The sequence below is a fragment of the Camarhynchus parvulus genome, chromosome 1 (genome assembly GCF_901933205.1).
Source record: "Camarhynchus parvulus chromosome 1, STF_HiC, whole genome shotgun sequence".
Taxonomy (NCBI): domain Eukaryota; kingdom Metazoa; phylum Chordata; class Aves; order Passeriformes; family Thraupidae; genus Camarhynchus; species Camarhynchus parvulus.
This window is the reverse complement of record NC_044571.1, coordinates 96797-116462: the sequence shown is the minus strand read 5'-3', so window position 1 is coordinate 116462 and position 19666 is coordinate 96797. Positions and strand designations below refer to the sequence as shown.

The 19666-nt window shown below is 68.5% G+C and overlaps 5 protein-coding genes across 6 annotated transcripts; 2 read left to right on the top strand and 3 right to left on the bottom strand.

The window, feature by feature from the left end:
• The first annotated feature begins 7 nt into the window (after positions 1 to 7).
• Positions 8 to 1041, top strand: TIMM10B (translocase of inner mitochondrial membrane 10B). The gene is made up of 3 exons (XM_030944497.1): positions 8 to 130; positions 377 to 472; positions 543 to 1041. Exons 1-3 carry the CDS (start codon positions 92 to 94, stop codon positions 747 to 749), a joined length of 342 nt encoding a protein of 113 aa, XP_030800357.1. The 5' UTR covers positions 8 to 91; the 3' UTR covers positions 750 to 1041.
• A 376-nt stretch (positions 1042 to 1417) lies between these two features.
• Positions 1418 to 7599, bottom strand: LOC115901589 (F-box/WD repeat-containing protein 7-like). The gene is made up of 12 exons (XM_030944305.1): positions 6830 to 7599; positions 6197 to 6511; positions 5733 to 5815; positions 5286 to 5424; positions 4850 to 4984; positions 4648 to 4771; positions 4432 to 4568; positions 3648 to 3761; positions 3238 to 3419; positions 2906 to 3131; positions 2049 to 2259; positions 1418 to 1852 (listed from the first exon to the last, which is right to left on the bottom strand). The coding sequence occupies exons 1-12, from the start codon at positions 6923 to 6925 to the stop codon at positions 1584 to 1586; spliced, it is 2031 nt and encodes a 676-aa protein (XP_030800165.1). The 5' UTR covers positions 6926 to 7599; the 3' UTR covers positions 1418 to 1583.
• Positions 7600 to 8312: 713 nt separating this feature from the next.
• On the bottom strand, positions 8313 to 10945 carry RRP8 (ribosomal RNA processing 8). Its single transcript, XM_030944458.1, has 7 exons — positions 10774 to 10945; positions 10537 to 10697; positions 10057 to 10462; positions 9674 to 9803; positions 9299 to 9405; positions 9103 to 9199; positions 8313 to 8531 (listed from the first exon to the last, which is right to left on the bottom strand). Exons 1-7 carry the CDS (start codon positions 10836 to 10838, stop codon positions 8421 to 8423), a joined length of 1077 nt encoding a protein of 358 aa, XP_030800318.1. The 5' UTR covers positions 10839 to 10945; the 3' UTR covers positions 8313 to 8420.
• Positions 10946 to 11229: 284 nt separating this feature from the next.
• Positions 11230 to 17546, top strand: ILK (integrin linked kinase). 2 transcript variants are annotated; one of them, XM_030944393.1, is made up of 13 exons: positions 11230 to 11350; positions 13106 to 13199; positions 14227 to 14392; positions 14704 to 14799; positions 14890 to 14986; positions 15076 to 15159; positions 15264 to 15349; positions 15594 to 15703; positions 15961 to 16088; positions 16178 to 16299; positions 16377 to 16476; positions 16551 to 16681; positions 16918 to 17546. In XM_030944393.1, the coding sequence occupies exons 2-13, from the start codon at positions 13111 to 13113 to the stop codon at positions 17065 to 17067; spliced, it is 1359 nt and encodes a 452-aa protein (XP_030800253.1). In that variant the 5' UTR covers positions 11230 to 11350; positions 13106 to 13110; the 3' UTR covers positions 17068 to 17546. The 2 variants fall into 2 exon arrangements, with proteins under 2 accessions (XP_030800253.1, XP_030800243.1); XM_030944383.1 differs by having other exon boundaries at positions 11276 to 11386.
• Positions 17547 to 18020: 474 nt separating this feature from the next.
• Positions 18021 to 19620, bottom strand: TAF10 (TATA-box binding protein associated factor 10). Its single transcript, XM_030944470.1, has 5 exons — positions 19422 to 19620; positions 19091 to 19242; positions 18876 to 18940; positions 18658 to 18772; positions 18021 to 18185 (listed from the first exon to the last, which is right to left on the bottom strand). The coding sequence occupies exons 1-5, from the start codon at positions 19600 to 19602 to the stop codon at positions 18096 to 18098; spliced, it is 603 nt and encodes a 200-aa protein (XP_030800330.1). The 5' UTR covers positions 19603 to 19620; the 3' UTR covers positions 18021 to 18095.
• Between the last annotated feature and the right edge of the window lie 46 nt (positions 19621 to 19666).

Below are 19666 nucleotides of genomic sequence, written 5' to 3'. Positions count from 1 at the left end.
GCGTCACCGCTGAGCCGCGCGGAAGTGACGTGCTGGGAGTTCGGCGGGTGATCCCGCGGGCGCGGAGGGACCGGGCCCGGCCGGGCCCGGGATGGACCCGGCGGCCGAGCACCGGCAGCAGCTCCGCAGCGTGAGCCTCGGGCCGGGGGCGGGGGGCGGCGTGTCCCGCGAGGCCTTCATGGGAGGTCCGGGTGCGGTGGTGTGTCCCGGCGTGCTCCGGCGTGTCCCGGCGTCTCTGGCTGTGGGATCTCGAGGTGCCGGGTGCGCCGGAGAACCGGCGGGGTCCTGGAAGGGACCGGGGGGCACTGCGGGACTCGCGGTGGGTGTCGGGGGTCCCGGCCCCGTCCGCCCGGTGTGACCCGCGCCTGCTCCCCAGCTGCGGGACTTCCTGCTGGTCTACAACCGCATGACCGAGCTCTGCTTCCGCCACTGCGTCTGCAACCTCAACTACCGGCTGCTCACGGGCCGCGAGGTGAGCGGGGCACGGCGCCCGGGGCCCGCAGGCCGGGTGTCCGCCGCCCCTGACGCCCTGTCCCCCGCAGGAGTCGTGCTTGGACAGCTGCGCCGCCAGGCTGGTCCGCGCCAACCACCGCCTGATGGGCGCCTACGTGGGGCTGGTGCCCGCGCTGCTGCAGCGCCGCGCCGCCGAGCACGGGGCTGCCGCGGGGCCGTCCGGACCGCCGGCCTCCCCTGAGCCGGCGCCGGGCCCCGCGGAGCCCGCGGAAGGCGCTCCCGCTGCCGGCACGTAGCAGCAGCTGGCCGCAGCGCCCCGCGGCCGTCGGACGCCACTGGCGGCAGCCCGGCCCCGCACCGGCCGGAGCGGCTGCATCCCTGCTGCATGGAGCCCCGGGCTGGAGCAGCATCCGCGCTGGGCCCCGGGAGCCCCGAGCAGCGGCTGGGCTGTGCCGGGCACCAGGGATGGGGGGCACAGGAACAGGGGGAAGGCCCCCGTAGCCCTCCTGATTGTGGATTTCTGGGCAGTGGACTGTGAGTACCAATAAAACATCTTCACAGTAATGGCCCCTGGGGAGGGCACCAGAACCTGGCCCCTGTTCTCTCTTGAGGGGAGCCCATGGCATAACTGGGAATGCAGGTCATTGCACCTAAATGTGAGATGAACATTTCCCCGCAGGAGCCCCGTGCTCACCGTGGGACCCTGAACATTCTCACTACACCGGGCTGGTGCAGAGTGGGCACTCAGGGCAGTGTGAGGGGGGACGGGGGGTAGATGTCAGGTGCTGCCGGCCTGTGCCCACGAGCTCAGGGCACGTGTGTGCCTGGTCCCTGGGACAGCCTGGCCTAAGTGTGTGGTCTCTGGGACAGCCTGGCTTCTTCTCTCCCCGCTGCAGCCCCTGGGCAGAGGGCGTCAGCTGCGGGCCCAGGACAGGGTTGGGGGAGGTAAGCAGTAGCCCCAGTACAGAAATAAAGTGATATATTCCGTGTACAAAACATGCTCCTGCAGCCCGGCCGGGCACTCCTGCGCATATAAATAAGGCCCGGCCCAGGCTCCCTCTGTCCTGCCCGCGGGGGCCAGCGCCTGCGCCGGGGCCACCCCTCCCGCGGGACCCCCGGGCTGGCCGGGGTCACTTCAGGTCCACGTCAAAGTCCAGCACCAGCAGCTTGGTCTCCTCGGTGCCGTTGCGGCTGCCCACGGCGCACACCAGCTTGGTGTTGGAGGCGCGGATGCGCCACACCACGCCCCCAGAGCCGCCGCTCTCCAGCGCCACCAGGTTCCGCACAAACTCCCCCGTCTTCAGGTCCCACAGCTTCACCGTGCCGTCGTCCGAGCTGGTCACCACGAACTTGGAGCTGAACTGCAGGCAGGTGACGGCACTCTGGTGCTTGCTGGGACCTAGGGGGAGGCACCCGTGAGCGTCACAGCCGCTGCTGTGTGACACGGCACCTCAGAGCCGCCAAGCCCTGGCTCCTCAGGGACATGCACCACTGTGCCCAGACACGGCTGTCAGCTTACAGCCAGCCCAGCCCCAAGGGAGAGAACTGCCCCTTCCCAGCCCCGCTGCCCCCCGAGGGTGAGCATCCCCTCTCACCCTGCAGCGTCTGCAGGCACTGCCCCGTCTTGATGTCCCAGATCTTGACGGTGGAGTCGGCGTTGCCGGACACGAGGATGTTGTCACGCAGCTCCATCCCGCTGGTGAGGGACTGGTGCCCCATGAGTGTGTGCAGGCAGTTCCCACTCTCCACATCCCACACGCGGATTGAGGTGTCCAGGGACCCGCTCACGATGTGTGTCCCATCAAACTGCAGAGAGAAGGGGTCCAGCTCAGTACCGAGGACAGGAGTGTCCCTGGTTTGGGGTGCAAACCACAGCTCTGGACCCCCTGGTGTGGGACACAGCACCCCCAGGTCCAGCAGCACCACCAGAGAGCCCAGTTCTGCAGATGAGACAGGCTCACACAGCTCTTGCCTTTTTGGACTGTAGAAATGCTCCAGGGAAGGGGCATGGAGGCGTGTTTGTGTCCACAGCATGTGTGTGTGGGAAGTGGGGTCAGGGGGGCAGAGACTGTCCCCACAGGACACAAAGATGGCCCACGTGTCCTTGCAGGGCAGAAAGATCACCTTCAGGGCACACATGGCCCTGCAAAGCTCACAGGGCCTTGCATGACACAGGCACAGCCTATTGGTCCCTGCAGCACATGTGGGACCTCTGGCACAGCTTGTGCCCATGACTGGAAGGCAGGGGAGCGATAGGGCAAGCCAGCAGGAAGGCAGGTTGTACCTGTGAGGTTGTACCTGAGGGAGCAGGGAGGGCAGGTTGCACCTGCAGGGTTGTACCTGAGGGAGCAGGGCCGGCAGGCTGTACCTGCAGGGTTGTACCTGAGGGAGCAGGGAGGGCAGGGCAGCTGGAGGGGGGAAGCAGCAGGAGGGGATGCACACAGGGCTGTACCTGCAGCGAGTAGACACGGTTGGTGTGCCCCTGCAGTGTGTGGGTGCAGCTCTCGCTCTCAGGGTCCCACACCTTGACCGTGTAGTCATAGGCACCGCTGACCACCTTGTTGCCGTCGTACTGGACGCAGCGCACAGCCGCCACGTGGCCCATGAGCACGTGCAGGCACTGCCCCGTCTCGATGTCCCACAGCCGCAGCGTGGCATCCCGGGAGCCGCTCACCACCCTGCAGGCGAGGGGACACCTGGGGCCCAGCTGCCAGGGCAGCCTGGGCTGAGCAGCCCCAGCCCCGTGGCTGTCCCCCCTGGCCCAGCACGCAGCCCCAGCTGTACCTGTTGCCGTGCAGGTGCATGCAGCGCACGGTGGAGGTGTGCCCGTACAGGGTGTGCACGCACTCACCGCTGTCCGCGTTCCACACCTTCAGCGTGCGGTCCGTGGAGCCACTGATGACAATGCTGTCCCTCATCTGGGAGGACCAAACCCCCCCAGTGTGGCCCACCAGCGTCTGCACACACTGTGGGGAACAGGACACGAGGGACAGGTGAGCCTCTCACACCTCCCCGCCCCTGAAACAGCACAGAAGAGCACCACAATTCCATGGCCTTGTCCTAAGGGGCCCAACCTGACCCCAGGAGCCAGGGTGTAACCCCACCTGTGCCCAGCACAGGGAGATGGTCCCTGCCCCAAAGCCCTGCGGCACTGTGACAATGCTACACTCACTTCCCTGGTGAGTGACACTCACCTCCCCTGTGACAGCTGACCACACTTTGAGTGTGTTGTCATCAGAGCCGCTTACTATGCGATTCCCACAGAACTGGAGGCAGGTGATCACATGGTCATCGTGGCCCTTCAGTACCTGTGGGAGTACAGGAGTGTGTGGGGGGCAGTGTGGCCCCCCCAGCCAGCAGGACCCCCCAACACAGTGAGCAGTGGGAAGGCAGCAGGAGCTGCGGGGAGGAAAGGCAGACAGGTCTCCAAATCACCTGTACCCCCTGATGCTTCTGCAGGCAGCAGAGCTGGGGTGTGTGCTGTGTCTGGCAGCTGCTGCAGGGGCAGGGGTTACAGAAGAAGTGGGTTACAGGGAGTGGGGGGCTCAGGAACCCAGCAGCAAGAGAAGGGGTGGTGGGGACTCTGCCCAGGGGCAGGAGGGGCCCCCAGGGAGAGATCACCAGGGTCCTGGGACCCTGCACAGAACACAGTTGAGCCCTGTGATGCTGCACCTTCTCTGGGTGCTGGGGCTGGCTGCAGCCCTGCATGGGGCCTTGGACAGGGGCAAAGGAAGGGACCCCTTTCTCCAGGCCCAGGGGACCTAATTTCTGCTGCCCCCACTGCTCTGAGCAAGCCTGATCTGATCCCCATGGCACATCCTGTACCAGCTTCCCCATACCAGTGACCTGGGCTCTGTCCCCAGAGGGACCCCCACCAGTCCCTCAGCTCTCCAGGGTCTGCCCCTGGCAGGGGCACTCCCAGACCCACCTTGGGGACCACAGCTCCCTGGAGCTGTCCCCAGGGACAGCCAGACCCACCTTGGGGGGCCGCAGCTCCCCGCTGCGCCAGTTCATGTCGATGCGGTGCTGGCGCAGGAAGGCGAATTTCCAGGGGCTGTACATGAACCCGGGGCTGAGCAGGCGCCGCTTCCGCAGGTGTAGGGGCTCCTCGATCCCTGCAGGGGACAACACGGCACTGCCTCACCTGGCTCAAGCCAGGGGTGGCCCCCAGCCCTCACCCGGGAGGACCCTCACCCTCCTCACGGCACTTCTCCCTCCAGAGCAGATTGTCCTCGGCCAGCACCCTCCAGTAGCGGCACGTCTGGGCAGCACGGAGCAGGTCCCGTGGCTCCAGGAAAGACAGGACGTACAGGGCCAGCTGTGGGGGATAAAGGTCCCAGAGGGGTCACCAGGGGGCTCAGGCCAGGCCAGGCCCTGGTCCCCAAGCTTCACTCACCTCCTTGGGCAGCAGGGAGATGAAGTCTCGCTGGAACTGGGGCTCGATGACCTGCATCATGTACTTGATCTGCGCCGGCTCGCAGCGGTCAATGAGCTCATCCAGGGCCAGCAGCTTCTCAGGGCCGCTCCAGCGCTGCAGGGAGACCCCCCATGACCCTGGCTCTGTGTCCCCAGCTAGCCCAGCCACAGCCCTGGAAGCCAGGCCTCTTGTCCCAGGCCAGGAGCCTGAGGCAGCTGGGAGTTTGGCGGGTCACAGGTGCTGTGTGACAGGTGACACCATGCCTGGCCAGGGCTGAAACCTTCTCTATGTTCCCTTACACAAACAAAACCACCCAAAATCCACTGTGGGCCCAACCCCTGCCCATAGTGGGGATCCCTTAGGGTTGGCTCCCTCCCATCATACCCAGGCTGCTGGAGACACCAGGTGACCATACCTGGAAGGTGCGGAGCCAGTCCTGTAGCTCAGGTGGGGGAGCCACCGGGGGGATGTGCCGGCGCCGGGCCTGCCCCACCTTGGCATTGCGCAGGTCCCCAAAAGTGGTCGTGGGGCTGGGTGTACAGGGACCCAGTGTCCTGGGAGAAACACCGGGCACAGGTGAGGCCAGGGCACAGCTGGCACATGCCAGCATTGCTCCGGGCCATGGTGCTCCAGAGGCTCTTGGAACTGGCTCCTGCCAGTGGGAGCTCCACCCCACTGACCCCATGCAGCCCAGCCTGCTCAACAGACAGGCAACTGGTCAGGGCTGGATCTCCCTGGGCCAACCCCTGCTCAACCTAAGTGGTTCCACCATCCTCCTGGGGAGGGCAGCAGGAGCCATGTGCTGCCCCAGCACACAGGACCCCCTTCACCAGCTGCACTCAGAGCCCCCCTACCCCCTCACCTGCCATAGTCAGAGCCCTTGCACAGCTTCTTCCCGGGGGACAAGGCCCGGCCATCCGGCCCATTCTCTGACTTCCGCTTCATCTGTGGGACACAGCAGGTTGGAGGGGCTGGAGAAACCCAGGCAGGCCCCTGCAGACCCCCTGCCCACAGCTGATCCTTGTGGACCCCTACAGGCCACCCACCAGAACCAATCCCCACAGCCCCCCTGCCCAGAGCTATGGGGCAGACACCCACCTGCTCCTGCTTTCTCCCTTCAGGGTCCCTACAGCAACAAAGGATCCCCACACAGGGCAGGGGGGCTGCACCAGGGCCAGCCAGGGCTGGGGACCAGGGCAGCACCTCCTTCCCCCAGCCTATGACCAAGGACCCCCGCACAGGGCAGGGGTCTGCACGGGGGACTGGGGCAGCATCTCCCTCCCGAGCCCCAGCAGCCAGGCCCCACGGAGCCCCAGCCCCCGGCACCTTGGGGCGCAGGTGCCGCAGCAGCCCCCCGTCCCCAGTGCGCTGCAGGTAGTCGATCCACCGCTCTCCCAGCGTGTAGTACAGGTAGACGTTGCTGCTGTCTTCCCCCTCCTCGCTGCAGCAGCTCCCTTCCTCCTCCTCCTCCTCTTCTTCCTCCTCCTCCTCCCTGGTGGACCTGGGGGGCTCCTGTGGTCCCCGCCCCCCAGAACCATCAGGGTCTCCTCCGGACCTGGGGGTACCCTTCCAGGGGCGCTCTGCCTCCCAGGGCCCTGGCACCTCCTCCTCTTCCTCCTCTTCCTCCTCTTCAGCCACCACCTGAGCAGGGAAAAGGCAGGGAGCAGGGCTGACTCTGCACCAGCCTCGGAGAGACCGCCAGTCTCCTGCTAGAGACCAGGAGCGGGGCAGGGGCTGGGAGTGCTTCTGGATGGCTGCCAGTGAGAACCACGGCCCTGCAGCACAGGGGCTCCACCCAACAGCACTGTGGGGGCTGCAGGGCAACCACAACCACGAGCTCCTCCACAACCCTCTAGTGCAGCCCCGGTGCTTGCCATAAGCTTCTTCCCCTGAGCCCCCCCAGAGCCAGACCTCCTCTCTCGTCCTTGCCCCTGGCAGCAGGAACCCTTCTGCACCCACCTGTGCCACAGGGGCCCTGCGGTCCTCGCTGTCCCCCAGGGGAGCGGGGCTGGCCCGTGGGGGCCCCTCGGGGCCGGGGCAGCGCCGGCACGTCATGCGCTGGCTGTTGAGCTCCAGGATGCGTGTGGTAATGCCCTTGACGTGCAGCAGGTCATCCAGGCAAGTGAAGCCCTTCAGCTCCTGCGTGGAGGGAAGTCAGCCCTGCCCAGAACAGAATCCCTCCTGCTCCCAGAGCCCCCTGCCCCAGCGGCCCCGCAGGGAAGGGTCACAGCGCTGTGGAAGGGGGGCAGCAGCCCAAAGCTGCCAGCTGAGGCAGGAGCACTGTGCCCCCAGATGAGCAGGATGGGGAGCAGGGCTGCAGCTTCAGGGCAGGGGAACAGCTGGACACGTGAAGATGCACAGACACGAGGCACCCACGGTCCCGCGGGACCCGGGCACTGCCCAGCCCCGACCTGGGATCAGCTGCCTCCATCGCCCTTCATGGCTCCCGGAGCGCCCGCCAGGGGAGGAACCCGGCGGGCCGGGCTGTCCTGGGGCAGGGCTCGACAGACAACCGGAACAGCTCGGGAAGGGCCCGACTGGCCCTTCTGAGCCGGCAGGGCTCGTCTGACGGTGCTGCTGCTGCTCCCCACAAAGGGCTGCAGTAACAGCACCGCCCGGGACAGGCCCTGCTCCAGACCACCCTCCCGTTGGATCGCCGGTTTGTGCCCTCCCGCCTCCCGGTGTTCCCGAGCGTACGTGTCCACAGCACTTGGACATCCGCCCCTCCACCTCCAAACACGCCAAGCGCTCCCAGCCCTGCCTCGCCCGGCCGCGGCGCTGCCCATCCCTGTGGCACCAGGGCACGGCTGCCCGGCCGCAGCCGCGCCCGCCGGGCTGGGCCCGCGGGGCCGCTCCCTCTGCCCCCGGCCGGGGCACCGCTCGCCGCAGGGTCGCGCCCCGCCATCGCCGGTGACGGCGCTCGGGAGCCGTCGGGGCGCGGGGCCGTCCCGTTCCCCCGGTTCCCCGCTCGGCTCGGGGCGCTGCCGGGACCCGGCAGCACCGGGGGCGGCTGCGCTCGCCCGAACCCGCGGGCTCGGGGCGGGACTCGGGGATCCCGGCCCCCCACCTGCCCCGGCTACCAGCATGGAAACAGCGCTGTCGCCCTCGCACTCGCCCCGCGGCCCCCGCCCCGGGACCGACACCGCCACGGCCACCCCCGCCTCGGCGTCCCGGCCCGGCTCGCTCAGCGCGGGGTGCCGTCCCCGCCGCTCCCTCTCCCCGCACCTCTCTCTTGCGGACGATACCGCGGGCACGGCGGCGGCCGATGCCGCTGAGGGCACCCTCCAGCTCGGCCACGCCGGCGCGGTTGATGTCGAGCTTGGCCCCGGCGGGGCCCGGCCCCGACATCCCGGTACCGGTCCCGGGCGCTGCCGCCGCGCAGGCCCGACCGCACCGCGCAGGCGCGGCCCCGCCCCCAAGACGCGCAGGCGTAGGTGTGAGGAAGCAGCGGCTTTATTGGTGAGTGCGCTCGGGGGGCGGAGCCAGACCCTGCGGCCCCGCCCCATCCCGGCGCGGCCCCGCCCCACCCCGCCCCCTGGCGGCGCTCCGGTCACCGGCGCTTGTACAGACACGGCCGCAGGCGCAGCCCGGGAGCGGGGCCGGGCCGGGCCGGGCCCGTCTTGGTGAACTCCAACACGTAGAAATAGGAGCTGGAGAGGTCCTGGGGGGGGCGGGGACACCCGGCTCTGTTACCAGCAGCCCGGAGCCCCCATCATCACCATAGCTCCGGAACTCCCAGCCCCTCCAGCACCACTCAGTGCTGCCTCAGAGAACCCCGGGTGCCCCCTGCCTCCTTCCAGACCCCCACTGTGCCCAGACCCTGGCTCCAAAGCCCTTGTGCGGCCTAAGTACCCCTGCCCCCAGCACACTCCTCTAAACGCCCAACACACCCATCACTAACCCCACACCACAATTCCTCCAGGCCCTGCACTGCAATCCCAGTGCGCTCCAGGCTCCCCTCATCCCCTCCCCAGCCCTAGCACCCCTCCCAGCCTGCATCCCAAACTGCCACAGCGTGCCCCCATGGTCCCCAGGACCTCCAAACCTTCCCCCAGGACTCCACCCCTGTGTGTACGCATCCCTCCGTTCTCCCATCTGCAGACCCCCATGCACCAATCCCTTCCACCTCCATCTACTTTCACCAACCCCTGGTCTGCTCCACACCCGGCTGGGCCTCAGGATACCCCCTCCGTGGTTCCTGGTGCTCCCAGCGCGCAGCCCTAGGCACACACCTTGGAGACAGTCTTGAAGCCGAGCTGCGTCATGGCCCTCAGGAAGGCACGGGTGTCCTCGAAGCGGCTGGCCACCTCGGCCACCAGCAGGGTCCCCCTGCGGTCACTTGAGCTCTGAGCAGGGTGCCCAGGCACCCCCAGGACGCTGCTCAGCAGCCCTGCCCCAATCCCCCACTGCCTCAGGAGCTCTGCCTACCCGAGCTTGAGCACACGGTTGGCCTCTCCCAGGATCTCCTGCAGGTTGGTGCCCATCAGCGCCAGGCAGAACACGGCCACATCCACCGCCTCAGCCGCCAGCGGCACCTGCCCACGCCGGGACAGTCCCGGAGGAGGAGGAGGATGACTTGGCCTGGAAGCCGCTCTGCACACCCCCAGGAGCAGGAGGAGGAGGATGGCGATGTTGATGGGGCAGGGACTCGCCCCCAGACCGCCCAGCCTTGTGGATTCAGCCGTGCCCAAGGCACACGCCCAGCTTTCGAGCAGACACACCCGTGCTTCCCCCGCCCCGCGCGGGACCCTCGGGGTCACGGTCCCACCTGCCCGCCCTCGCTGCCCCGGGGCTTCCCCGTACCTTGGCCATGTCACAGACGGTGACCCGCGGGCTCAGCGGCACCAGGTCGAAGCAGTGCACCTGGTTCTTGACGCTGGCGGCCAGCGTGCAGTCCCCGCAGCCGAAATCCGCCACCACCAGCGACGCGGGGCTGGGGCACGGACGGCGGGCTCAGAGCGGCCGGGCCCGGCGCCTTGGCCCCATCGCTCCCGGTCCCCTGATCGCTCCCGGTCCCCCGATCACTCCCGGGCCCCCGATCGCTCCGGGCGCCCCGATCGCTCCCAGTCCACCGATCACTCCCGGGCCCCCGATCGCTCCCGGACCCCCCCGCTCCCCGGCTCTCCGTTCAGCCCCCGGCCCCGCTCCCGGTCCCCCGGTCCATTGTCCCGCCAGGCCCCGCTCACCGGCGGCGCAGGTAGCGCACGATGCGCTGCACCGGGCGCTCGGGCCAGCGCTGCACCTGCCGCTCGAAGCCGCGGTGGTAGAGGTGGAAAGCGGCGGGGTCGTCGCGGAAGAGCCGCGCCGCGTCCCGGCTGCTGCCGGTGTAGAGCTGCTGGTTCAGGTAGCGGAACCGGGCGCCGAGCAGCCGCTCCTCCATCCGCGCGCGGAGCGCGGCCGAGCGGTCCGAGCGCGGCTCCGGCGGAGCCTCCGCGGGGCCCGACGGGTCCGGGGGACCCGGCCCGGAGCCCCGCTCCCCGTCCGACCCCGCCGGCGGCTCCTGCTGCCGCTGCTGCTTCTGCCGGTTCCGCCGCTGTCGACGGCTCAGTCCCGCCGGCTCCCCGGGCCCCTCCGCCGGCTCAGCCGCGCCGTCTGGGGGCATCGAGAGGGGGTCAGGGCGCGGAGGCGGCTCCCCCTGCCCCCGGGCCCCGGCGCCGTCCCGGTACCTGTGTCCGGCCGCTGCCCGGCCTGCCGGGGCTCGTCGGGACCGGCCGGGAGCTCCCCCGCCGCGGCCCGCGGCCCGCCGGCCTTCTTCCGCTTCCGGGGCCGCTTCCGCGCCGCCTCGCCGTCCCGAGCGGTCCCGGGCAGCCGCCTCTTTCCGGGGGTCCTGTGCAGAGCGGGGCCCGGTAACGTCCCCGCGCCCGGGACCGGCCCGGCCCGCCGCCCCTGCATCGCCCGCTTACCGGCCGGCCCGAGCCCTCCGGAGCAGCGGCTCCGCTGCATCGTCCCAGCCCTGCTCCGCGAACATGGAGCGGGGACCCTCGCTCGGTACCGGGACGCACGTGCTCCCGCCGCGGAAACAGCCCCTCCTCGCGGCCCGGAGGACCGGGCGGGGGCCTGGGCTGCACGGGCGGTGCCGGGGGCGGCCCGCTCCGCCCCGGCCGGGAGCCGCGCCCCCGGTCAATCGGCACGCCCCGTATACCCCAGCCCGCCCGACCGCGCTCCCCGCTCCGCCCCGGCCGGGGAGCCGCGCCCCCGGTCAATCGGCACGCCCCGTATACCCCAGCCCGCCCGACCGCGCTCCCCGCCCCGCCCCGGCCGGGAGCCGCGCCCCCGGTCAATCGGCACGCCCCGTATACCCCAACCCGCCAGATCGCGCTCCCCGCCCCGCCCCGCCCTGTGCCGTGTGGCGGGGCCGTGTGGCGGAGCAGCCGCCGGGGCGGGTTCCGGCCGGCAGAGGGCGCCCTCTCGGGCGGAGCCCCCAGCCGCCCCGCGCCCGCCGCAGCCGCCGCCCTGCGGAGCCGCCGGGACACGCAGCCGGTAACGGCGGGACGGCACCCGCGCCCAGCGGGACAGGTTCGGGAGGCCGCGAGGGCGGCTGCGGGCGACCCAAGCGGGGGCAGGGCCGGACGGAGCCCGGACGGAGCCGGAGCCAGGGCCGGGGCCGGGGCGGGAGCTGCAGGGGAGGGGTGGGGGGCGCAGGGAAGGGATCGGGGAGCAGGGGCGGGGTGAGGGGTACACGGGAGAGTTGGGGGTGCAGGGGAGAGTTGGGGGTGCAGGAAGGGATCTGGTACAGGACTGGGGGTACACGGGAGTGTTGGTGCAGGGGAGGGTTGGGATACAGGGAAGAGTTGGGGGCTAAAGGGGAGAGTTGGGGGTACAGGGAAGGGAACTGGGGTACAGGACTGGAGATACAGGGGAGAGTTGGGGGTACACGGGAGGGTTGAGGATACAGGGGAGAGTTGGGGTTGCATGAGGGGTTCGGGGTATAGGGAAGGGATCAGGGTGCAGGGAAGGATTGGGGTACAGGGAAGGGATCGGGGTGCAGGGGAGGGACTGATGTGGCCGCAGGGCAGAGCGGGGCCCTAGCAGCTGGTTCGGGGTGACACGGGAGGACTGTGTCTCCACATCCCGTACCCTGCCCCGGTGCTGAGCAGGCCGAGGCGGGCATTGGCCATCCGGGCAGGGCTGCGGGACTGGGTAGGGGCCGGTGGGTGACAGGAGGGCACAGTCCCGGGTGAGCAGGGGACAGGGTGGGGCCAGCATGGGGTGTCATCACTGCGGGGTGAGGTCCCACACGGCCGGGACTAGTGTGGCATGTCCTGGGGACCCCTTTTCATGAGGTGCCCCCAAATGGGTGGGGGATAAATCTCGTCCAGGAGTGTGAGTGTTCTGGCGCTGGGACAGGGCCAATGCTGCTGTGGGTGTGCTGGGGCCGTTCTGGGGTGTACGAGACCCTGGCAAAAACCCAGACTTCTGCGTCCCCCTCTCTGGAGCTGCCTGGGCCAAGGCGTGCAGGCAGGGTCCTGGGGGACAGCTGGTGGGGGTCCCGCTGTGTCTGGGTGGGCATCAGGTCCAGGGGGATCCTCCAGCAGCAGGTTTGGGCCCCAGTGGGTGCATGTCGGGATGTCATATTCAATCTGACTGTCCCCACGCTGTGAGACTCACTGCATGTCCCTGCTCAGCATCACACACTGCAGCAGTGGGTCCCACGCTCGCAGCCGGGGGCTCAGGGGGACACGGGGAGCAGGAGGGAGCTCAGTGCCTGGCTCTGAGCTGGGGTGTCCATGGATCCTCCATGTCCATGGGGTCCTCCATGCACGAGGCTTTGGGGTCTCTCCTTCTGAGCATGGCCTGTGCCAGGCCCAGCCAAGTGGGTCAGGAGGGTCATGGGGCTGCAGGGTCCCATGCCAGGGATGCTGAGCTCCCCCAGCTCCATTCCCTCACCAGATCTGTGGGGTCCTATCTTGAGAGTGCTGAGCTCCCCAGCCCCAGTCCCCCAGAGCTGTGGGCACGGGGGCCGGCTGTGCCTGCTGATAAGCCCGGGGGTGCCAGCCTGGCTTCCTGTGGGCGGCCACGGCCCCGCTGGAGGCACCCGGGACGTTCCCCTTGGGCTGCGGGTCCAGCTCCAGCCCCGACCTCAGCCTGCTGCGGCTTCCTGGAGAGCTGCAGGGACAGGGGCGGGCGGGAGGGCCCAGGGACGGGCAGGGGGCTCCTGTACTTGCTGTTCCAGGGCCCTCCCTGCCAAGGGGGATCGGGGTCTGTCCCCATGTCCTCACCCACGTCCCCCCGCAGCTGCCATGGACGACATCTTCACGCAGTGCCGGGAGGGCAACGCGGTGGCCGTGCGTCTGTGGCTGGACAACACTGAGAACGACCTCAACCAGGGGTGAGCGCGGTGTGCAGGGCTGGGGGCTCTGCTGGGCGCTGGTTTCCGCTGTCTCCGTGGAAAGGCAGGGGCAGATGGCAGGACGCAGCTCCTCCCCGCTGGAGGAAGTTACCGCATTGCTGAGGCACGAGGCCAAACATCCTCTGGCCACTTCCTCACGGCCACAGCCGGGGATCAGCTGGGCTGGGGCTGCCTCCCCTGTCCCCGTGGCGGCGGCTGTGTCCCCTGACCTTGTCCTCGTGTCCCTGTCCCCTCTCTGGGGAGCACCGTGGCAGATGTGTGGGCACACGGCTAGGACCGCTGGGCTGGGGGTTGTGGGGGCCACTCTGTGCCCAGGGCTCTGCTCCCCACAGCCCGTTTGAGGGGTCTCGCAGGACCGTGGGGTCCAGTGCTGTGTTCACAGCCATTCAGGAGCACGTTTGGGCCAGGCTTGGGGCTCGGAGCATCTGCCTGCAGTGTGTGAGCTGGCGCAGCGTGACCCCGCACCGTGACCCCAGCCAGGCCATGGCCCTGGCATTCCGGACACGCTCCAGACAAATGGCCTCCCTTGCTCATGCTCCCTGCCCCTCCTGGGGGTCCCAGGCACATGGAGCTCTCCCAGACCCACAGAAGGTGCCCAAGGAACTGTTCAGTGCTGGGTAGCCCCTGCCTGCAGGGCCATGGTGGGGACAAATGGGGTCTGCTGTGCCAGGGGGCTGGAGGGGGGCTGGTACTGGGGGGAGTCTGGGCTGGAGGGGAGCCGGGGCTGCAGCAGCCCCTCTGCCAGTTCCTGATCTCCATTTAAGGCCTGGCTGCCACCTCCTCCCTTACTTGGTCATGGAGTGGGGGGATGGGGACAGGATCCAGCTGTGATTCAGCCTTGGAGGAGACAGGATTTGGCCTGGGCTGGTGGGGCCCTGGTGGGGATGGGAGTGGGATGGATGTTCAGCCCGGTCCCTTGGCCCCTGCCGCTGGTGTTATGAGAATGATGCCAGCGATGCCCTGGGCCAGGGGGCTACAGCTGAGCAGAGCCCCCGCCACCCTGCAGGGACGACCATGGGTTCAGCCCCCTGCACTGGGCCTGCCGCGAGGGCCGCTCCAACGTGGTGGACATGCTCATCATGCGCGGGGCCCGCATCAACGTCATGAACCGCGGCGATGACACCCCGCTGCACCTGGCCGCCAGCCACGGCCACCGCGACATCGTGCAGAAGGTACCTGGCCCCCGTGCCAGCACCTGCCCTAACCCACCCCTGAGCGGCCCTCCACACTACCCTCGTGGGACTCGCTCCCCTGGTCACTGTCAGGAACTCCTGGCATCCCCCCAGCACCCCTGAGCTCCCCACTCCTCACAAATCCTCCAAATCCCTCTGAGCCCCACGTCAGTTCAGCCCTCTCCCTACAGCTCCCAGTGTGCTGCCCCTGCATCCCCCAAGGAGGATGAGGGCTGTCCTGGGCTCATGGGGATGTTGCCCGGGCTCACAGGGACAGTCCTGGGCTCACAGGGGCTGTCCCGTGTCCCCAGCTGATGCAGTTCAAGGCAGACATCAATGCAGTGAATGAGCACGGCAACACGCCGCTGCACTATGCCTGCTTCTGGGGACATGAGCAGGTGGCTGAGGTGAGTGGGAGCAGGGCAGGAGTGAGGGCAGAGTGGGAGGGGGACTGAGGGGAGTTCACAAACCACAGTCCTTGCTCCCTGCTCCCACAGGACCTGGTGGGCAGTGGGGCCCTGGTCAGCATTGCTAACAAATATGGTGAGACCCCCACAGACAAGGCCAAGACGCCACTGCGAGAGATCCTGAAAGGTACGAGGGTCCCTCAGGACCCCACAAGTGACACAGCCTCCAGCCAACCACAGCAGGCTTGGGGTGCCATCCTCCTCCTCCCTCTGCAGAGCGTGCTGAGAAGCTGGGCCAGAGCCTCACCAAGATCCCCTACAAGGACACGTTCTGGAAGGGCACAACCCGCACCCGGCCCAGTAAGCACTGGGGGTCCCTTGGGGGGTGCCATGGGTGCCCTGTGCCCTGCTGGCACTGCCTTCTGGATCCAGAAGTCATAGGCATCATCCCTCCTCCACTGCAGGGAACGGGACCTTGAACAAACTCGCCGGGATTGACTTTAAACAGCTGAGCCTGAGCCACAAACTGAACGAGAACCAGTCGGGAGAGGTGGGTCCCTCTCACCCCCAGGTGGGCGCTGTGCCTGTGCAGTCCCCCGTGTCCTGGCCCTGCTGGGCACAGCCGTACTGCAGTCCCATGGCCAGGTGCAGGGAGGGAGCTCCTCCCCAGCTCAAGGGGCTTCCTTCTCATTGTAGACCCTTGGTCCCATGGGCTCCAGAGCCCCACGCAGGGGCCTGGGGATACTGTGGCCTCTGCACCCCTTTCACAGTGCCTGTGTCTGCTCCTCCCCCAGCTGTGGAAGGGGCGCTGGCAGGGCAATGACATCGTAATCAAAATGCTGAGGATCCGGGACTGGACGACACGAAAGAGCCGGGACTTCAACGAGGAGTACCCAAAACTGCGGTGAGCGCTGCACGTGCCTGGGGCCACCCTGGCTGTGATGTGCCCAGGATCCCCACCTGCGCTTGGCCAGGGCACCTTCTCAGGGCCAGCAGCAGCTCTCAGAGCATGGGGCAGGCAGGAGCCTCCTAGGAGCTCTGTGGGGCCAGGAACGCTCCAGGGTAGTGGCCAAGGGCTGGGAGGCCCTGGAGGATGGCAAAGGGCAATGAGGGGGTACAGGCAGCTCCTTCCTGTTCTTAGGGCTGTCACTTCTCTTGCAGGATCTTTTCCCACCCCAATGTGCTGCCGGTGCTGGGTGCCTGCCAGGCCCCTCCAGCTCCCCACCCCACTGTCATCAGCCACTGGATGCCCTACGGCTCCCTGTACAACGTCCTGCACGAGGGAACCAGTGAGTGCTGGGGGATGGCGTGTTTGGGGGCAGCCTCTCCAGCCCTGGCGGGGCTTCGGGTGGGTTGACCCCATCTCCCCCGTTCCCAGATTTTGTGGTGGACCAGATGCAGGCGGTGAAGTTCGCCTTTGACATTGCACGGGGCATGGCCTTCCTGCACACGCTGGAGCCCCTCATCCCACGGCACCACCTCAACAGCCGCAGCGTCATGGTGAGCGAGCACCTCGCCCACGTGGGGGGCTCTCGGGGCAGGGGGGGCTCTTGCTGACCGCCCGCTGCTGTCCCCAGATCGATGAGGACATGACGGCACGAATCAGCATGGCCGACGTCAAGTTCTCCTTCCAGTGCCCAGGGCGGATGTATGCCCCGGCCTGGGTGGCTCCTGAAGGTTAGTGCCCAGTCCCCAGCCCCCCCAGAGCCCCCCTCGCCCCCAGCCCCACTCAGCCCCCAGCCATCCCCCAGCCCTGCAGAAGAAGCCAGAGGAGATCAACCGGCGCTCGGCTGACATGTGGAGCTTCGCGGTGCTGCTGTGGGAGCTGGTGACACGTGAGGTGCCCTTCGCTGACCTGTCCAACATGGAGATCGGTATGAAGGTGAGGGGGTGGAGGGGCAGCAAAGGAACTCATTTGGGTCAGAGTTATGGGAGAAGTTCTGCCCATTGAGGGTGGTGAGGCCCTGGCACAGGTTGCCCGGAGAACTCTGGCTGCTCCATCCCTGGAAGTGTTTAGGCCAGGTTGGAGGGGGTGTGGAAGCACCTGGGCAGGTGGAAGGTGTCCCTGCCTGTGGGGGCAGGGTCCCAGTCCTGACTGGCTCCTCTTCTTGCCTGCAGGTAGCACTGGAGGGGCTGCGTCCCACCATCCCCCCTGGCATCTCCCCCCACATCTGCAAACTGATGAAGATCTGCATGAACGAGGACCCGGCCAAGCGCCCCAAGTTCGACATGATCGTGCCCATCCTAGAGAAGATGCAGGAGAAGTAGAGAGGAGGCGCCTCCCCCCTCCAGTGCTGCCTTGCGCCCCCCGCCACCCCCAAGTGCCTTTAGCCCCAGAGCCAGGGGCAGCAGAGGACACCCCTGACCCTGAGCCAGCCACGGACACACGGTACAGATGGCACTGCCTGCGCTGCAGCTGTGCAGGCTCCGGCCCCCCGCCCAGGGCAGCCCCTCAGCAGGGCAGCCCCACCCAGCCTCTGGGCAGCCCCCAGCCCAGGGCAGCCCCCCTAGCCCAGGGCACGGCGTGTGGCCTGGCCCTGCTGCGGGGAGACGGGGCTGTGGGGCCCCCTGTCCCCCTTGCTGGGCAAAGCCCAACCCAGGACTCAGCCCCCCAAGGCTGGGGGGCAAGGGCAGGCCAGGAGAGGCCACCTGTGGTGCCCAGCACTGCCCCCGCTTCGCGCTTCACTGGCCACTTCCCTCTGGCCCCAGAATGGCCACTGGCAACCAAATAAACCTTTGGTATGGAACCTGCTGCTGGGGTACAGGGCGGGGAGTGGGGGGACTTGGGGGTGAGGGGCTGGAGTGACTGGGGGGCTGGGGCTCACAGGGGAGGTCTAGGACTGAGGGTGGGGTTGGATTGATGTAGCGCTGCCTTGCAGCCCACAGGGCACGAATCACCACGCACAGCAATGCTCTGGTGCCCAGCACAGGTATGGTAGATGGGCACAGGGCCCCTCGGGAGGTGCCTGCTGCAGGAGGGGTGGGCTCAGGGTCCCGTCCCTGGCTCCGCTTGCAGTGCTGCCTGTGCAGCCCCCAGGGCATTCCCTTGGGAGGCAAGGGGCAGTTTAGGGAAGGAGGAAGAGTGCAGGGTAGTTCCTGTCCCCACACCCCACTCTGCTCCAGCACGGTCAGAAGCACCGAGCCCCCTGTGATGGGCAGAGGGGGGTGAGCATGTGGAGGACCAGGGCCAGCATTAATGGGCGCAGGCACAGGAGCAAGGCTGCCTTCCCACCAAACCCTGCAAGGTGTTTAATGGCACCGACACGACCCCTGCACACTGCCCAAGCTCCCATGCTCTACGTGAAGTAGTGTGGCTTCTTCACGTTGATGCCGTACTCGGCCAGCGCCGGCGTCAGGTCCTCCATGGTCAGCGTGTACTTCTTGTCCTGGGGACACGGGGCAGGGGTCACAGCAGGGACAGCCGGGGCTATGGGACCCCCAGGGCACATGGACAGGCATGTCCCGCTCCCAGAGGAGCTGCTGGGCAGCACTGGGGCATTCCCAGCTCCCCACATCCTGTTGCTCTGTGCCCTCAGACATCCCCAGACCCCTGGGCCAAATCCCATTGGCCTTGCAGAGCCCCTGAACCCGATATGGCACTAGGAGGGTCCCCAGGACCCCTCACTCCAGCTCCTCCCCAAGCCCAGAGCTGCAGCCACTGCTGGGGTGGGGGGCACCAAAGTGTGCCCACAAGCTCCGTGTGCCCCCCTCGTGTCCCCGCCAGCCCCTGCCCACCTGCAGGGACCCACCATGAGCCCAGCAGGTTCTGGGATTCCTGCAGCCCGTGTTCCTGCCCTGGGTGGCTGCAGGCTCAGCCCCATGCCCAGGAGGGCTCCCCGCCTCCCCCGGTGCCCTCACCTTGCTCTTGCTGCGGGAGCTGCCCGAGGCCGTGCCCTTCATCTTGCAGTGCTGCAGCGCGTCGTTGGCGATGTCTGAGATGAACTTCTGTGCCGCCAGCGAGATCAGGCGGATTCTGCGGGACAGGGCCGGTGTCAGCAGGGCGGCAGGTACCCGCGGGCCCCTCTGCCGGACCCCTGCGGGGCTCCTGCGACTCCCCCCGCCCCGCGGCCACTCACATGCGGGGGTCCGAGGCCTCAAACCCCGCCCGGTTCAGGTAATACCCCGTGACGGCGTCCGGGATCTGCGAAGGGAAGAGTTGGAACAGCTCCAGGGCGCCGTGGGAGCGTTTCCACATCCTGTATCCCAAGGCACGGGAGCCGCCCCGTGCCCCGGCACCGCGGCACTGCCCCGTGCCCCGTCCCGTCCCCCAGGAGCCGCCGTGTGTCGGTACCGTGGGCGTGTAGTCCTCCAGCTGCATGAGGAAGTCCACGAGCGGCGTGGTGGACACCACGGGCTTCACGTCGCCGTTGGCCGCGGGCGGCACGTACACGCCGTTGGACATGGCCCCGTCCGGGGGGGCGGCCACGGCCGCGGACACCGGCACTGCGGGACAGCAGGGTCAGCGCCGGGAGCCCCGCCGGTACCGGCACCGGCACTGCACGCTCAGCGGGAGCCGGACACCCGCGGCCACCGGACGCCGCTCCCCGGCCAGAGCGGCTCAGGGCGGCCCGCGGGGCTCCCGCGCCCGGGGCCCATCCCCCGCCGGCCCCAGCGCGACTCACCGGGCCCCCTCGCGCTGGCCGCACAGCCCTCGGTGGCCCGCGCCGCGCCGCCCCCTGCAGCGGGCGCCGCCCCGGGCCCGGCGCTGCCCACGGCAGCCGGGCTGGGCTTGCTGCCCTCGGCGGGGCCTGGCGGAGCCGCCGGGGCGGCGGGTGCGGGGTCGGGATCGGCGCTGCCGCTCATGGTCCCGGCACCAGCCTCCGCTCCGCGCCTGCGCGCGCCCAGCCCCTCTATTGGCCCCGCGGCC

Coding starts and splice junctions, on each gene's coding strand:
- TIMM10B (XM_030944497.1), top strand. CDS start 92: ATGGACCCGGCGGCCGAGCACCGGCAGCAGCTCCGCAGC. Junction 131..376: donor ACCGGCAGCAGCTCCGCAGC/GTGAGCCTCGGG, acceptor CCTGCTCCCCAG/CTGCGGGACTTCCTGCTGGT. Junction 473..542: donor GGCTGCTCACGGGCCGCGAG/GTGAGCGGGGCA, acceptor TGTCCCCCGCAG/GAGTCGTGCTTGGACAGCTG.
- LOC115901589 (XM_030944305.1), bottom strand. CDS start 6,925: ATGACGTGCCGGCGCTGCCCCGGCCCCGAGGGGCCCCCACGGGCCAGC. Junction 6,512..6,829: donor GCAGGGCCCCTGTGGCACAG/GTGGGTGCAGAA, acceptor TTCCCTGCTCAG/GTGGTGGCTGAAGAGGAGGA. Junction 2,260..2,905: donor ACCGTGTCTACTCGCTGCAG/GTACAGCCCTGT, acceptor TTCTCTCTGCAG/TTTGATGGGACACACATCGT.
- RRP8 (XM_030944458.1), bottom strand. CDS start 10,838: ATGTTCGCGGAGCAGGGCTGGGACGATGCAGCGGAGCCGCTGCTCCGG. Junction 10,463..10,536: donor CGGGCAGCGGCCGGACACAG/GTACCGGGACGG, acceptor CGATGCCCCCAG/ACGGCGCGGCTGAGCCGGCG. Junction 8,532..9,102: donor GCTTCAAGACTGTCTCCAAG/GTGTGTGCCTAG, acceptor CGCCCCCCCCAG/GACCTCTCCAGCTCCTATTT.
- ILK (XM_030944393.1), top strand. CDS start 13,111: ATGGACGACATCTTCACGCAGTGCCGGGAGGGCAACGCGGTGGCCGTG. Junction 14,393..14,703: donor ACCGCGACATCGTGCAGAAG/GTACCTGGCCCC, acceptor CCGTGTCCCCAG/CTGATGCAGTTCAAGGCAGA. Junction 16,089..16,177: donor CGTCCTGCACGAGGGAACCA/GTGAGTGCTGGG, acceptor CCCCGTTCCCAG/ATTTTGTGGTGGACCAGATG.
- TAF10 (XM_030944470.1), bottom strand. CDS start 19,602: ATGAGCGGCAGCGCCGATCCCGACCCCGCACCCGCCGCCCCGGCGGCT. Junction 18,773..18,875: donor GAGGCCTCGGACCCCCGCAT/GTGAGTGGCCGC, acceptor CCTGTCCCGCAG/AATCCGCCTGATCTCGCTGG. Junction 18,186..18,657: donor GCTCCCGCAGCAAGAGCAAG/GTGAGGGCACCG, acceptor CCGTGTCCCCAG/GACAAGAAGTACACGCTGAC.